The 18302-nt window shown below is 39.2% G+C and overlaps 1 protein-coding gene across 1 annotated transcript in view; it reads left to right on the top strand.

The window, feature by feature from the left end:
• The first annotated feature begins 4349 nt into the window (after positions 1 to 4349).
• egfra (epidermal growth factor receptor a (erythroblastic leukemia viral (v-erb-b) oncogene homolog, avian)) overlaps positions 4350 to 18302 on the top strand; it is a 42875-nt gene continuing 28922 nt past the window's right edge. Inside the window, exon 1 of the mRNA XM_020635214.3 lies at positions 4350 to 4610. Within this exon, the coding sequence (XP_020490870.2) occupies positions 4532 to 4610 (79 nt within the window). The 5' untranslated portion in view covers positions 4350 to 4531. The remainder of the gene's footprint in view (positions 4611 to 18302) is intronic.

Raw genomic sequence — 18302 nt, 5'->3', positions numbered from 1 at the left:
AAAGAGACTCTTTCTGCGTAGTTTGCTCTGATTTTGCACAGGCGTGATTATGCAAAAACACTCAAGAATATGTTTAATTATTAAACATTATCAATCAGGGAAGAGCACCATCTTAGCATATACAAATCTATACTACATGTACTGCAGACAGAGCTGGGAGTACTGTAAACAATGGAGTTGAGATTTGCTCTACTTAGTGATTTCATAACTTCTAATAACCCCAAGTATTGTTTTATACACTGAATATTCTGTAGTAAATCCTCACATCAGCACAGGGTTGTGTATGTACCTTTATATGTTTTTTATTATCTTTTGATATATGTGTGTGTATATGTACATTGTATGCATGTATTCCGTACACTGATCATGTGACAAAGGTTTATTTCCTTCTGCTGGGCTTTTGTGAAGCACCTGTGATTTGAAATGCTTCATGAACCGATATTCACTATTTTTATTGTGACACATGTACATCAAACACACGTAGAAACCCATGCTCTCACATTGAAAACATTCGTCTTTACCTTTAAAATCAACACACACTTAATCTTGGGGGAATTATTCCCATTACTCATAACTGTGAGCGAGGTGTACCGTGTTGTGAAACAGGATGTGACTGGTTGAGGAGTTGAGAAAGGGATTCCTATTGGATTAAAACAGGTTCATTCATTTACTCTGAGGTGTTTACTGTGTAACCCAATGGGCTGCCATGGAGACCACATGCTCTGGCAAGTGAGCATGGCTCGGATCCAAACACCGGGGGCCTTACCAGGAAACAGCAAAAAAAACGAGAGAAAAAAAAAACATACACGTGTTTCATCGCTCTGTATAGTGCAGAGAAAACAAAGTATGTGAAAGTTTGTTTACTCACGATAACAAAACAACAACTCATTCATACATTCAAATATTTACCGTCTAAGTTTAGCTGGAGGAGAATTTCCTTCAGGGGGGCAGATGGTGGGATACAAGGTAATCTCACTGGCTTCTCTAATTAAACCTAATTAATTGGTGCTTGACAGTTTGTTCTGAGCGCCTGAGGCTGTTCAGCCATACCGCTGAAAACAGGATTTAGGGAGCTATTATTAAAGCTTGTATGGATTCAGTCAAATCCAATCCAAGTCCAAGTTCTTAACTCCCATGTCAGAGATATGGCAGACGTGAGGAGAGCTTAAAATAGTGCAGAGACTCACAGAAAGGCCAAATTTAAAGCATAGTTTTCTGACATTTATTCGATCCCTTGTAAACTATATTGACTAAATGTTCTACACTTGTGGATATGTTAAAGGTGTTCAGCTTTGTTTCATTTATAAGGGCATTAACTGAAGAGTTCTGCCTCTAATCTCCAAAAGAATAGCAATACTCAATTAGATGCCACAATTTCTTTTTGTAAATATGTGAAACTGGAGTGCCAAACTTTGAAATACTGCTCAGCCGACAACAAGATATATGTCTTTGTCCTTGACAGGCCTAAATAGTTTATTATTTCCCCTGACATTATGAAAATAAAGATAATTTCATAACATAAATTGGTTCTATTTTTATGCTTTTACACCTGTGTGTTGTATAATTTTTTGTTTGACATTTTTACTGACTTTCTGGCTAATTTACTTTATTTCATCCTTTCTATTATTCTTTTTAAGCTACGTTTTTTTTTAAAAGAGCAAGGTTGCAGAATTATAGTTGAAAAGAAAAGTCCCTATTTGGATTTATTTTTTTCAACAAACTCTTGCCTTTTACTCCCCTTTAATCGCAGTCTTTCAAAAACCATTGCTGTGACACAATCAACCCAACTGCTTCTCTTAGCTGATAAATTCATTTTGGATTCCTCATGTTTATTGCCGAAGCGCGACGTGATGATATCTGTGTGCATGCAGCAGATGTTGCATCGTTGATTGACAGTGAATCCTGCATGGTCCCATATGTTGTGCTCATCTCTCCTGCTCCTGCAGCACCTCCTCTCTCTATCTACGAGACGTTGTGATAGTTGGGGGATGGTATTTTTCCTGTGCATGTTTTTTTTCTTCTTCCATATATATTCTGAGAAGTTGCTGGTCCATCTGGGCCCTGTCATGCAGATCAGTCTTCAGACCTCCAGGATAACGACTCATCTCCCCTCACAGCACCCGACCTTTCTGCTTCACTGAACCACTTAATAGGACTTTTTGTGTAAACATCATTCTCTTAGAGGTCTTCTCATGTTTGTTATTTATACCTGAAATACCATAACTCTTAAATATGAGTTGTACGTATTGAGACATAATCCAAAATGCTCCTTCATACCAGTATAAGTACCAAACAGAAGAGATGGAAAATAGGAGAATATACAAGGTGGGACATGAATAGCCTATCATATGTTGACTTTGCCATCCAGTGGTTGTCATCTCTCCCCTCGCTCTTTCTCACACTTCTTTTTGCTTCTCTCTCTTTTGAATTCTCAGCGGTCTTGCCATTATTCTGTGTTTGTTTAGTGTTTCTGCTCGGCTGACAGACAGCTGTGGTCTGAGGCTCTGCATTGGTGAAAATGCACAATGCCTGAAGAAAGCACTGGATGGAGACATGAAACTTTCTTTCGTTCGGGAACATTGCATAATTAGGACGCTGGCCAGTGTTTTAGAGGTCAACCGCTGCTGAGAGTCAAAGGTGGTCCTTTGTTTTCCTCTAAATGAGCCTCCATTGTGTTTGAGTACGAGGGGCTCTTTACTGAGCAAAACATTTCAAACTCACCCCAGCGTTAGAATCAAAAATATTACCCTGAAGTGTAGCTTGAATTTCCTTTTAACTAAAAGTGAGTTCCAATACTTGACCTCTCTTTATCCCTTTATGAGACTTGGACCATTTTGAGGTGCATAACCTTGCCAAGGGAAAAAAACCTTTCCAACATTGTTGCTCCTTCAGCTACCATTTTTGCTGTTACAAACTCAGATTTTTTCCAATTCCCTGAGAAAGCACTTAAACCACGTCAAACTTGACAGTTGCATCACATCCACAGCACACTTGAAAATAGAAATGTTAGCCTCACATTACAGGTGATTTCAGCTGCAGGAAAACGGTCATAATTTCACCCAACACAATAACCTCTTCCTCCAACAGTACAACCAGAGACGATTTGCTGAGCCATTAGGCCGCAGTAATGAAATAAACACCAGTGTGAAAAATGATTTCTATCACTCCTGTCCCCATAGAGTCTGATCTGTGTACAACAACAAACACATTTAAGCAGCTTGACATCCAATTACACTCAAGTCTGATCACACAGTAACTCTGTCAACAGTCTAGACATTTAGTCATCTCAACCCCTGTATGACACTGACTGTCTTTCACGCATGCACGTCAACAATTAAATACAAATAGAACGGCTGATTTAGGGACGCTAGAGCTGTTTAACTTTGTAGTGTTGTGGGCTGAACTGTAAGAAACCTCTAGGGGTTGTGTTTGGCAGACTGGATGAGTCATCAAGCTCCTTTCTGCTAGCTTTCTATATGTTGGTGTTCACCTTGAATAACTCCAGGGATATTTTCCTCAGAGTTGGTGTATTGATGAATGGTAAATATATATATATATAAAAAGCACATACATAAAACTTGTATGACTCCAATTTAATTACAGAGGCGCCAAAGGCACACATGCTTGTTTACTTATTTGCTTTCTGGGACACCCAATGAAATTACTATTTTGTTTCCTTTCCTGCCGTTGCATAACGCACCAAAATCTGGTCATAAGAACAGCAGAGCATTCAATTTACTCTAATAAGTCATACATTTGGATATAGCCTATTTCAAGTTCTTCAGTTCATTATGTAACTTACAGCATATCAAACCTCAAAATTACCGGAAGTTAAAATACTTTTAGAGCTGGATCAATGCATCTGTCAATATATGCTTATGGCATGTTTTGTGTTTGAGTCTCTCTATGATTTATCGATTAAAGAAATGTCTCAAAACTTTATTTTAAGTTGCTCAATATGTCACCGTCACTATAATTTGGATGTGAGTTTGAGGCATCATTGTAAAAACTGAATGCTTGTGTATAAAAAAATTGAATATCTTTGTCTAGTAAAAATTACTTCCAGTCCAAAATATGAATATCAACTTTTAGACCTAATTTTAAAATAGGCTTAATCCTTTGTTAGTAAATACAAAAGCTTTCCCTCACCTATATTTTTCAGCCCATTTTAAAATAATATAGGCTATGCACTTCGCCATAAAGACCATATAAAGAAATCACAAAATCTTTTTCAACCTTCTTCTAAAAATCGTCTTTTCTGCCGGTACCTGAGCAGTTTGAGAGGCGCATCTGTCCTCCCTCTTGCTGACGTCACAGCAGCCAGTAGTTTGTCCTCGCGCTGCACGAGCCCGGACTGTTGGAGATATCTGCGAGGAGGAGGAGCTGTCAAAGTTTCCCAGAGAAGGAAAGAAAAGTGTTTTACTTTAAGGACAAAAGAAAAGCCTACACATTGTTTCAGTTTTGAGAAAGCGGAATATCGTGTGTGGTTAACATGGAATGACACCTTCTCACGCGGAGCTTCAAAAACACGATGGCAGCCCGTTTAGTGAAGTGGATCTGTCTCACCTCTGCGTTGTGTCTGGGCTGCTGTGCTCTGGCGGAAAAGAAAGGTATGTCAGACAGGGAGCTTTTACGATATGTACGTGGCTGAGTTTTTAGCTCCAACCCGTCTTTCGCTTTCCTCTCTGCTCGTCCTACATTATCATGAACCTCACAGAAATCACAGAGCGCTGGAAAAGCCGCAGAAACTTGATAGGGTGTGTGGGAGAAAAGTTTCTTAGTGCCTTCTATGTTCAGCCTGTGACACAGTTAAAGCTACAGATAGGCTCCTGTACAGTTCATTGACCATTACCAATGCGGTGTGGTTGTTTATAATTAATACATCCGTGTTTGTGTTACAGAAAAGTTTAGATTTAATCGACCAATTTTTTTTTTTTAAAGTTTTTAAGAGGTAAATGCACGCATATCTGCACTACATCGATGATGCTGCAAGAATGGGATGAATTGGACGCAATTTACTGGCAGCTTTATTGAATTTAATGTCACTTAATTGAAGTTTCTCCCTCTTTTAAGGTGTGTTTGATCTCATTGTTAGCCGGAAAGAGTTAGAATTAGAAGTGCGCAATGTTTGACCTAATTGTTGGCAAAAAATAGAAATAGCCTAAAATGAGGACATTGCTGTCACCGTGAATCACAGATCCACTATTTTTTTGTATCTAAAGCAACTTCTGGAAAACTACCCTTTCCCACTTATTGGTCTCCAGTTCTCAGAAGAAATGCTATCAAATGTGACTTGCATGACTGATAAAGGAGAGAATATAAAGAGGATGACTAAAGAACAAGTGCTGCAGAAGTAGGAGCAGGTTTTCATGTTGGCTCTAGCTTTGCTTGTTTTAGTGTTTCCCTTTGGCCCTGAGGTAAAGGTCACAGAGATCCAATGCTGTAATCACATGTCAATGTTTTGACTCTTAATTCAATGCTTTCTCACACATATTGTCTTTTCTGTAAATTTCAGACTTTAAATGAACATCTCACTTAAGGCCAAGACAATATTTGACATTGATTTGACTGAAAAATAAGCACAGGAAAGATCTGGTTTCTCAGTGGTTGAATTTAAAGAGTGCTTCACGTGCAGTTTGAGTGACTAAGGCCTCATTAAGGCCAGATGTCGGGGAGAGAAAGTGACCAGAAGTATCACTTTGCACCCTAATGACTTTAACTTCCTATTCTCATGAATCATCATTGTCCATCTCGTTGCACTGTTGTTCGTCCTTATAAGCAGATAAGCACTGTATACACAGCCCCACGCCAGCTGCACACATGTGCAAGTTGCATCTTTCCTGTCTCCTTCAACAAGTAAGAACCACTGTTAGTATTCAGACAACCCTAACAAATCAAAAGTGTTTCAGAGCCAAAAAAGACACAGTCCCTAAATATTACTGAGCATCTAAACAAACTAGACAGTGCAGGTTTCCCTCAGCATTTAGTCTTCCACAGTAAATGAGGATTATAGAATTGTAATGAGAAGATAAAGGAGCAGCTGAAATGATAGATATGTTATGCAGTGCAATTTAGTTTAAGTCTTTCCACTTTAATTCCAAAGGAAAACGCAAGTTCACCATATGGTGCGAGAGTTTTATGTGTTTTTGTTGTTTTTGTTGTTGTTGGCCAGAGGCTAAGACAGATGTTTCTGTGTTGCAAACTGTGTCTTTCTAGCACACAAAGTCCAAAAAGTGTGAATCGTTGGCATAAGATGGCAATTACATTGTTTTGGCACCGAATCTTTTGGATGAACCCCTTGAATTACAAGCGCTTTAATTGAAAGGTCGTTTTATATTTTGATAAACACTTAGTTATTGTTCTTGATTAGATTAGCTGGAGGGCTGCAATGTGTTCTGGGGATTATTGCCATCCAGTTTGCAGGTGGTTTATCTATTAACTCAGGATAAATCCTTGTAACAACTTTTGACTGTTTGGAATTCTTTGTTATTTCAGGTGTTGGTGACAAAGAAATTCTTCCTTAAAAGACCTTTAGTGTCATGGCTTCCCTACAATCATGTCTGGTGAATTTAACCCTTATTTGTTTCTCAAAGGGATCTCCACATCTTTATGGAGTCCGCTAAATCATGACGTCAAATCCAGGCCTTACTTTCATTATTTTCTGTAACTTGTGGAGCCTGTCAAGCAGCATTTCTGTCTCTCTGGGAAAAAAACCCCAAGTTTCTAAAGTGTATTTTCTATTTTCTTTGACAAATCTGCAGCAAGGTGCCCACTATGTATTACTGATTAGCTGATGATGCATTAAGATTTGAAACACATTTTTTTTTTTTTTAAGTGAATGTAAATCAGATTCTGAAAATATTGCCTTTGGTCATACTTTAACATTTTATTTCAAAACCCAGAGGTGTTTTTTTCCTATTGGGAAGAATAGTAGAAAGTTAAGTGATTTATGAACCTGACTGTGTGTGGTAGCTTCCCGTCTACATCTCCGAAATGTCAAAACAAAAGGCAACAAAACAGTCTTGATCTTAGCTTAGTGACGATGCATTTCTCAGTTAATCTGAGGGTTTTGGAAGGGTTTAATGAGACTTAAATTGGAGGATAATTTTCTCAGCACACAAAGGAGCATGTAATCCTTTGACTTATTTTAAAATCACTAAACCAGGAGATACATGGTTGTGAGTGATTGACGACTTTATGATCTAGAGTTGGCCTGACCTGAACATGTTTATGATGCAAAGAGGCAAGTGGAACATCTGGTCAGATGTTTACAGCGCTGTACAAAGACAAACTTTAAATCTCTGCCGATCACTGCTAAAAAAACAGAAAACATGGTTCTAGGTTTACGGTTTAGGGGCTTTCTTCTGATATTAAATAGTCCATCTAAATTATAAAATTTGCTCTATTCATTCAATACTAACTATTTTTCCCCCATTTATATATCGATGAGCTGAAGAGAGAGAGAGCACTTAAATATGTCATTGACAATCCTCTCTTCTTCAGATAAACTGTTAGAGAGCTGGAAGTGGAGTGAAATGTACACTCACATTTAACACACTTGTATTCATCACTTTTTAAATGACAGTTCCCCCATACAGTGATTGTCCAATCAAAGTTTAGCAACAGTAACCAAGCACAGCAGGCCTGTCAAGCCTTGGATTTGTCCATATGTTGAAACAGTGAGCATGAGGATGAGGTAAGAGGGATTTAATGAGTTTGGTGGGTGGTGTCTTTCTATGTTTGCTTGTACAGTAAAAGCAAAATTGTAAAAATTAATAAACTTAACTGTGTGTTTATTTTTCTAACCTAAGGTAAAGGAAGATAATAATTTACCAACTACACATGTTGGAGTTACAGGTGACAAAAAAAGGCCCTTTTATCTGAAGTCAAATTCACTGTGCAGCATTTCTAAAGATGGTTCTGGATCTTACAATATCTTATTTTTTATAGAAGAGCAAACACTTTGCATCCTCATCATAAACATTTTTCTCTCTTTATTTTAATACTAAAAATCTCTGAAAATTCAAACATGTAGTCGAAGAATCTAAAAAAAACCTCAGGTACCTCAGGTATGGTATCGGGCTGGTTCATTTGCTCTGAAATACAATGCTGTTGCTTTAAGTCCAATGTGTTTTATGTGGATCATCAGATGAAAATCTGGGGCGGGATTTTCACGAAAATCCAAGATTAAGAGTCTGAATCCGAAACTGCAGCAGAACAAGCTCTGATCTGAAAACTAGGAAGGTCTTGTCAGCTAGGTGGGTGAATCAAAACTTGCTTTGAGTAGATATTGATAGTGGGTCGTTGTCAGGCTTTGTTTGGACTGAGCACTTAAGTTTCATTCTCTGAGCATCAACAGGAGAGGCAGTTGACGCGTGTCTTGTGATATCACGCATCGATTATTGCAACTCGCTACTGGCAGGTCTTCCTACATGCACTATCAAACCTCTGCAAATGATACAAAATGCAGCAGTACGACTGGTCTTCAACCTTCCTAAAAGTGCTCATGTCACTCCGCTGTTCATCTCCCTCGACTGGCTCCCAGTTACTGCTCGCATCAAATTTAAAACTCTGCTGCTCGCTTATAAAACAGCGACAAAAACGACTTCTCCTTACTTTAACTCTCTCATCCAGGTCTACACTCCCTCCCGCCCGCTACGCTCTGCCAATGAAAGGCGTCTGATCCAACCTTCACAACAGGGTCCTAAGTCTCTGACTAGACTCTTCTCCTCTGTCGCCCCCCGGTGGTGGAATGAACTTCCAAACTCCATTCGATCTGCAGAGTCCCTCTGCACCTTTAAGAAAAAGCTAAAGACCCAGCTCTTTCATGAATACCTACTAACTTAATGATGATGGTTTCGATATCATTAATGATGATGATGGTTGTGACGATTGTTTTTGTTTGATAACGATGACTTGAAGATGGTTTCTATACTGATTAGAGCTCTCAAGAACTGCCGTCAATGTTGTGCTTTGCCTCTGGTCACTTCCTTTCAGCACCTGTGTGTCCAATCGGACTCAAAGCTGATTGTTTGCTCTTACTGACATTGTTCCCTTTTTTCTAGATCCTTGCTTGTGTTGTACTTACTCTCTGATGTACGTCGCTTTGGATAAAAGCGTCTGCTAAGTGAATTGTGGAATTGTAGTAGAATCATCAAATTTGTGAAGATGTACTTCAGCTTTACCCTCAGTCTTTAAGGCCTCTAGTTTGATATCTTTTTTTGTATTTTAAACCCTTTTACAACATTATCTTAAATCGTAAAAGTAGCTTAAAACAGTTTTTAACGAACTCAACAAACTAATGTTAGCTTAACTAGCTAGCTACAGCAGAAGTGTCAGCACCAGTCATTATCTAAGCCAAAAACAAATTGGCTGGGATTTAATGAGAGATACCTGATTTTTGTCTACCTCTATCTCACATTAAGGACTTATTTCTTTCAAAGATGACTATGAATATTGAGTATGAACTTGTTTGCCTGTTTGAACGTGCACATCTCTGTATCTTTGTGTTGAGAGAAGACAGAAACTGGACAGTTAAAAATAGCAGCGCTAAATAAAGGAGGTAGGTTGCATTTGATAGTGTAGTTTGTCTTATTTGCAGTCAGTGGTGTAGTGCACGGTTTACACAGGTAAAGAGAGCATACCCAGTTATTTTACAGTGTCCATAGAGTATAACCATTTCTAAATCCCATGTGATTGCTCAGCCTGAGCTACAATAAGACAACTACAGGATACAAACAGGGATGTTTTTGGCAACAAAAGGAACATGGAATATATTTTAAAACGTAACCGCATAACTTATTACTTGAATTGCAAAACCAATGTGTCATGTTAACAAAAAGTAATCTGAGTACACTATTGCATTGCTTTGTAACACATTACCCCCAACACTGCTTAGGAAAAAGAAATAGTTTACTCAAAATGCTTAACAATAGTTGTCACAGTTTATACAGTCTGTATCCAGTTAAAATGATCTGCTCTGCATCTGCTCCTCTGCTGTGACGTATGTTCATTTCACAACAATCCATATCCCCTTAAAGGGGCTGTATGGAACTTTTTACATGTGTAAATCGTTTTTTAATCACCCATTAATAAGCGAACGGTTAACTGATGTGAAAAAGTAGATGTTCACTGTCTATCTGTGTTGCCTGTATACAATTTTTCCCTGGGGCCTTTTTTTCCCGCGAAAGCTCCAGGAAGTGACATTTTATGCACGTTCTCAACGTCCTCCTCACTCCACTACAGAGATCAACAGTACAAACTCATCACACACTCTCGCTACAGCCAGAGGCCGCCTTCCACACACTTCTATCCGCCCTAGGAGCTCTCAAAGACGGACAAACTCATCACACACTCCCGCTCTCAGCCAGTGCCTGCAGAGACTGTCGTTTGTAGGATGGAGAATGAATACAGACACACAGACTCCTTCACAGACTTTCACATGTGTATGACCACTTACCTCCTCTGTAAACATTATATCGGTAAATATCCAGTGTTTCGCGGCCGATGATGATGCTCGTTTGTGTACGTACGAGCACGTATGACGAGCACGCGAGGGAGAGCAAGCAACAGGTTACTGCTGTAGTTCACCTAACGGCCATGCGGTATCGCTACAAACGCAGTATTTTTGAAAGTTACATATGGCCCCTTTAAGTTTAGCAACAGAAGTTGAGTGTCAAAGTGCAATTACAAAAGGTCATTTTTTTAGAACTAAATATGCAAGAAGAGTCTTACATGTCACTGTTTATAACAGAGGCCATTTATCCTCTGCTGGACGGGCCACGTCAAAAAACATTTGGGGAAAATTTAAGATTATACCCACTCCTTCAGGAACCATACACCACTGTCTGTAGTTATATAAAATATGTTTTTTTTTCCAGTGTTCTTAATCATAATCCTACTTTGAAAGTAAACAGATTCCTCCATGTAGCCATTTAGCCCTCCTCCACTCTAGTTGCAGTAGTGTTATGCAGAAGCCATTAAGTCTTTTTGGAAATGAATTTGAGATTTGATAACTGTCCTGGCAGCGAACAGCTTCTCCCAGAGGACGCCCACCTGTCAGTCTGCTGCTCCTGACAGTTAACAGTGTGAGATGGTTATTGTGGGAGTCAGACAGGACCTGCTGAATAATAGAAAAGCTCCTCGTCCCCACGCTCTGGCATGCTCAGTTTATTAACTGTCATCATGTGTGGAGAGGTTGTAAATAATGCCCACTGCTTCTCACAGCACTCCACCACGAGGAATAACTGAGGTGATTTATTTCCCAGATGAAATGCTAAATGGTCTTTTGGACTGAAGTTGTATTGTAGAGAGGATGATGGCATGTTTAATATCTCCAAGCTAGTCTACCTTTTCAATATAACTGTTCCAAGCTGCCAAAGTATAGTTATGAGGAATATCTGCCTGAGAGCCCCTTTAACTGGGTTATTAGTTAACCTGTGAAAGATCAGATTATAATCTCAGGGGCATGTTGACTTAATCCCTAATCTCTTAGTAAGGGCTCGCCGGCTTTCTTTGTGCACAAAATAACCAGCTTATATCTGTTTGCTTTTCTGAGTTATTCAAGCTCTCAACAGAATGAGATTAAAAGATAATGAATATAGGTGAAGTCCAGCTCCATCTTTTCTGCATATAAATCTGCACACCTGCAAAAGTTGAGCTGAATCATGACTAAATTTCACTCCTGCAGTGCATTTCAGCATCCTGAGTAAGTGCTTTTTCCTCTGCCTTGTGTGGGGACCTAACAAACCAGCTTCCCTCATCATCAGTCTTCTATTTTTTCCAGAAACAATGCCTTTTCTTGTCATTGAAGCCCCCTCTTTTGGATCAGATGGACGACAGTAGTGAAATACAGGTTGTGATCATGTGAAATAGAATCTCTACTTCAGGTCCAGAGTGGTCCTGGTCTTACTTCTACTTGTGCTGTGTCTAGCTACTGCTCTGATGACCTTCCCAGACTTGCATCTGCTGCAGACATTGTTGGATATTTGGCTTGTTGGATTCGGCCGTGGGAGCTGGAGGATAATTTCTTCCCTTCCTGCTCCCCAGCTTTGATAGACTGCACCATGTCTGAGTGGTAGAGCTTTTTTTTAAAAAGAGCTTCTGGCGAGGTGTAGGATTCTGGTTTCACTCTGGGACAATAGTGCCTCTGTAGAGGGCAGGTTATCTGGCTGCACTGATACTTTTGTCGAGCAGGCGAGATCTGTGGCGTGCAGCAGACGCACCCGAGGCTAGACACGTATGTCATCAAGAGGGAACAGAAGTGAAGTCACTTTTTGTTGTTCCTCTTACTTTAAACTGTGAAGACAAATCTGAACACAGTTAATCTGTTGTGTAGAAAATCAAGCAGTGCTTCAGTTCTTAAACCATTAATTACGTGTCTGGTTCCACCGCTGTTGAGACTAAACAAAGCTCAAACAATAAAGTTTTATGTTTTGCTTTCATGTTTGGGATAAATATTTAATATGTTTGGAAATGCTGCCTGCTTCATCTCTTATTTGAATTATTGAAAACTGTCTTTTGGGACTTTTATTCAAACAAACCCATTGTTTATTGTGTTGTAACTGCAGCTACCTAAATCCATTGTGTAGTTTGTATACATGCACCGAGAAGCCAGCGTGGAATAAGTGAGTGAATGTGGTTACTCATTGAACTGATTTGTGTCCTTTGTTTGTACATGGTAGCAAAGTGATCCGCTGCATTTATGGCCTTTCCATGATCCACGAGCTGTGCGTGGTGTCTCCAGTGGAAAGAGACCCAGGAATTCAGGCTGGAAAAAAAAGGCCTTCTGCAATCTTCCCATCTCATCAGGTGCAGTGTCGTGTTAAAAGGGAAAGAGGCCACAGCTCTAATTGAATTATTGAGCTTGAGGGATTTCAAACTGAGGTAGTGCTGAAGAATGGTCAGACAATTGTATGATTCTTGTTCCCTTAAGGAGTAATATTTTAACCCCCCCCCCAAAAATAATGATATTGACAGAAAAGTCATCAACATAGGTGTGCATGAAAATCAAAGAACTCAAAGGATTAGTTGCTTATTGATTTAGTTGATAACTTAATCAATGAATCTTCTATTTCAATAATTGAAAAGTACTACATGACATTGATTACGCCCTTTACTTATTTGGATTTGCTACTTTTTACTGGGCTTATATCAAATGTAATATCATATTTTGATTTTGGGTTGCTGGTTAAACAAAACAAGATACTTTTGGAATTCTTCTAATCATTTAAATGCAGTTTGATTGATAATGAAATGTAAATTCCACTTTTCTTTTATGATACATATGACCGTTTATTTTAAACTTGAATTTATATTAAGATTAGATCAGAATGCATTGCAGCATTAGAATTTGGTGTAAATTGGACATCCTCAGGGAAATTCATGCCATTATTATGTCAGTATGTTGCTGCTGTAACTAATATGTATGCAGTTTTTCTTTCTTCCGAAAGTGACCTACTTTTGCCTCAGGTCAATTAGCCAAATTAAACTATAATTTGTGTCGCTGGTATATTCTGCACTGGCTTTACATTAATGCCAGATGCAGGAACTTAAATATGCCTGACCAATTATTTCCTGTTTAAAGAATTCCACATTTTTTTCTGTTGGTTAAAGCAGCTTTAAGATGTTTCCTGGCAGGCTGGACTTGCTGAAACCAACGCTCAGTTCTTGTAGTGTAGGTAAAGATGGAAAGTGGGCACGAAAAAGGCTTCCGTCCTTGAGTCTCTCAGCTTGAATCAAAACCATCACTGATGCCAGCTCTGGAGAATTTTGCAGCTCAGTTCAGACGGAAAGTGGACAGGCAGGCATGACTAAGCCCTTGTTTTCCTGACAGATTTATAAGTTAGCGTATTTGTATTCAGTTCTGAGCTCCATGGATCTTAGTGTCACAATGCAAATTTAAGAGATGTCAATTAGATGGACAGGGGCGGAGCAGGGATTAAAGGAAGGATGGTGGCAGGGGCAGAAAAACAGGAAAGTTTAGGATACACAAACAAACATCAGAAGGATGGGGTGAGATCTTTGACTTTGGTATTCCTGCCCTTGCATAATCACTTATCAAAGAGGCCCTCACAGCTTTTCTTTCTTGTTTTTATTGCTTCACTTTTGCATCTAAATTGTAGATGAGCATCTTTTAGCACTATCCCAAAGATCATGTATAAGTGTGGCATTTTCTCAGTGACCTAAGGGTAACAGGACTCTGAGGGATCTCAGACAGTGCTGGCCTGGACAAGGACTCCCCTACAGGGAGGGAACAATAGCTTTGAAAAAAAAAAAAAAATCCCCATTCTCAGAATATTCCAGAAGAAAGCATTGGTTTAGGGGTGGTGGCTGATCTGTGAAACTTCCTTTTCAGTATTTAGCCTCTTCCCGTGTGGTCCCTTGGCCTTGTAAACTAAATTGTGCATTTTAAACTGTGACTCACAGTTATTCTGCTATTTGACTTGACTGCAGCTGACAACATCACTCACTGTGAGGGTTAATTTGTTAACGTCAAAAACTGTGTCAAGTTCATTTATAAAATACATAATGATAAATGTCTTTCCAGGAAATCCTGATCAGGCTTGTCTTTTAGTTTTCATTGCTTGACTACCTATGAAAAAGTACTGTATGTTTTCTTTGACAGTGTTATTAAGGCATTACCTGCTTCGCTGCAAGGGCGTGGTACAGAATCAATCATGTGTTGTATTCTTTGCAAGGAGAAGACAAACACCTTCAGTAAAGTTGAAGCCTTTTATCTTGCTTTCAGCGGCACTTGAATGCCAGCATAAGAAACAAAATAGCTTGCCAATTTGCTGATTTTGAGCTGATTGTAGGTCTATGAGAGTCTGAATATTCTTCACAAGCAAAGTAAACATCGAGAGAGTTTCAGATTAACTTGTTAACTTGATACCTGTATTGCCTATGGGTTTATTCTTGTCTAGACCCCCTGTCACATCTTTGAAATGGGTCTGGTGTTGACAAGTTGCAGAATGCACAGCTTGAACACTCAACTTACAGTGTGACTTTTGTGGTAAGAGTCTCTGGGTGTCTCCTGCAGGAAATGCTAATCAGGCTGAGAATTTGCCAATATACATACTGGGTGGGTGGCTGGGATCCAAATAAGATAATGACAGAACACGCATGACTAAGAAACATACACAAAGAAAAGGAAAGTCCATGAGATGAATTAACTTCTATCTAGCCCCTGTGGCACATGTGTAGACCTAACTTGAATGGATCCCTCCTTCCCCGCTGAAACCCAAAGTCTTAGGACAAAGGGTTCTTTATTTAGGACTTTGTTGTCTTCTTTGACACAGGCTTATCTGTCTTCCTTGACCTTAACTTGCCTTGTAGACATGACTTTACAGCTCTGTGTCAACAGTGAGGAGAAAGGCATCCCTGTTTGTGAAAAAGTTATGAAGGCTGCTAGGTTAAAATAATCTATTGAGCTGTTTTTGAGTTTTATGCTGGATCAGGGCATGTAATCCTTCATACAAATATTAGTAGAGAGCAAAACCTCCTGGAATGATTTTGGGATTAACAGTCTGCTGCTGTGCTAGCAACTCCGGGTGACTGTGCTTTGGCAGAGCAGTTATTTTGACATAAAAGTTACTCTAAATGACAGTGCTAACAAGCTGAATGCTAGGAATAATGTCTACAATGTTCTGAATGTTAGTATACAGGTCTAGTATGCATGCAAATACATTTGCTACTTAGCGCTAAAAACATACAGAGGCTAATGGGAAAGTGTTTAATTTTGTAGTTATCTTGTCATAACGGAAATATTTCTGAAATTCAGTTGTGGCATGATAATAACATGACATGAGAACTTAATTACTCTCAAAGTCTAAACGATTTATGAGAGGAATTTTACCAAAACTTTTTTGGCCTCCTGTCCCATTGGAGTTGTGACACAAAACCACAAATGTCAACTTCGTGGTGGAAGCAGAGGACAAGTCGGGGGAAAAACCAATCTTATTAGCATTGATCCAATGGAAACCACAAATGTGCAAAGTTATGTTCCAATCCAAACAAAAGATCAGACATTTTGAGCTGTTGTTAGAGCTGGAAGGAATTCTTGGGCATCACAAAAGGCATTTAGGATAGGTCTTTTACTTGCCATGGATAAATGCACTTCATTTTGTTCCAATCCTTCCTTCGTTGTTTAGGTACATGATCAGTCTGAACCAAAGTGTTGCACCAGCCAACAGACTGACGGACATTTCTGTGCCTGTAGAGCTATGTCAATAGTTTGATGCTAGTATGGCTAAAAAGTGTTTTATCTGTAGTTGATCAAAATGTGTTTGTATGCCTGGAGGTTTAATCTACAAGAACCCAGAAACAAATAGGGCACCAATGAGCAATCTCTTATAGACAGTGACAGTACAATTCTGGCAAGTAAATAACAAACCATGACATATAGCTCTGTTTGAATTACTACAACAATAATGATAGTGCTGCTGGTTGTGTATTATAGTGAAGAGTGTAAGAGGAAGAAAAGAAGATGTCTGTCTTTCTCTGGCCATGGTTTCTCTGTTTTACAAGCCAATATCAACTCTCAGGGATTTCATCATCATCGTAAAACATGTTTCATTCCAGCCCTTTGCAGACGAGTTTAACAGCATTGGTCATAATATCATAGTGGTGGCAAGGCCAGGCTACAGAGATGATCTGGGATTTGTTTCACTCCCACAAAAAGCCCTAAAATATAATGTGCTCCAAACACGCCTACTCTAGTACCTTTTCTAATTGCCCTGTATGCTTCAACAACACCAATGCTTAGTTGAGCTCTGGATTAATTTCCTGGTGGGACTTTGAGCGGAACATCTTCATTACCACATGTTTTCATAATTAAAGCCAGAGGCCTGTAAAAAAAAAAGAAGGAATTCTGTTTGCTCTACTTGCAATGTTTCCCCTCATAAAAAAAAGTTGGACCTGACCCTCTTATAGCAAGATTGCCCACAAAAAATTAGAAGGCTGTAAAATGTAAATATATTCCCATGCACTGCACAACATTATGGCTCTGACACCTAACAGCAGCACTGATAAATGATCAATATCAGCTACTCTGCTTTCAGCTTCACAACAAACCACTCCAGCTTGATAGCAGCGAGGAGCAGAATGGAATGGGTTCCCTGGTAGAAATACCCTGGAGTGCATAGTTGGATGAGTGCCATGCAGTAAGGATTAGCTCTCTGGGCCAGCAGTATATCCACTACATCAACAACCTCTTCCTGAGCTGATTAAGGCAGTCTGAGATTTTTAATATGAATCCACTTGTTTAGTTTAGAGTATTGTGACACTAATCAGGCACCCATAAGATTTCCAAGAGATTAAAAAACAATCTAAATCTAATTGGGTTTTGGGGTCAAAGGACGTATAAACAATCCATTGAATGTATTATTTTGGTAACAGTCAGAGAGAAAATTGACTTTCTATTTCTTGGCTTGGTGAGACCACATTTTGGATGATTTTTATGCGCTTGTATCTTGAGCTTCCAGGAAATGAAGTGATCGGAAATGTTTTAGATTTATCCTTGGTTATAAATGCTTTGCACCTGCTTGTCAATTGAAAAACATCCTAAAATGAGAGCCAGGATTTGGAGCCGGAAACATCATTACATCTGTTGAGTTGTTTGTAACTGACAAAATATCATCACAATGACCTCGTGTTAGAGTTGCTCAATCTTCACCAGGACATGGAGTTTAGCCAGTTGTGATGGAAGGGTAGATGTTCAAATTTTTTATTTTTCTCAGAACTGTGAGATCCTCCCTGGAAGTAAAATTGTTCTCAAAACTCAGAATTATAAGTTAATTTGTGAAACGGCTATGTTAGAATCTCATCACAAGATCAACATGTTGGAGTTTGCCAAGTTGCTGGAAGTCTCTTATCTGTTTCAGTGTTTCCCCTAGGTTTACAGCGTTGGGGGGTGGGACACGCAGACACGCCGACACAAACGCTTGAAGGAGTCTTGGTGTTCATGGGTTACTTTTATTGACAGCTGTCCTTTTCTATGGGAAAGATATCCTTAAATGACTTCTTTCCCTGATTTCCGACTCTACCACTATCGCCCCCCCCCGAATATAATGATAGGGGAAACACTGTTGGCTTATATCATTCTGTTACTTTTTGGGTTGCACATTGAACAACCATAAAGTAAGAAAGGTTTTGCATCCTTGCTAATATTTTGATTGTTCACACTTTGTTGAAGTCAACAGAGTTCTGAGTGCTTGTTTCATACAGTGATTCTGAGCCAGGTCCTTATGTTCAGCAGTGTAGCTGATAGCGAGAAACGGTTCTGGCCTGCCAAGTCTGATGCC

The sequence above is a fragment of the Labrus bergylta genome, chromosome 4 (genome assembly GCF_963930695.1).
Source record: "Labrus bergylta chromosome 4, fLabBer1.1, whole genome shotgun sequence".
Lineage (NCBI taxonomy): Eukaryota > Metazoa > Chordata > Actinopteri > Labriformes > Labridae > Labrus > Labrus bergylta.
Note: the sequence above shows the minus strand (reverse complement) of the source record. Positions and strands in the feature narration are given on the sequence as shown.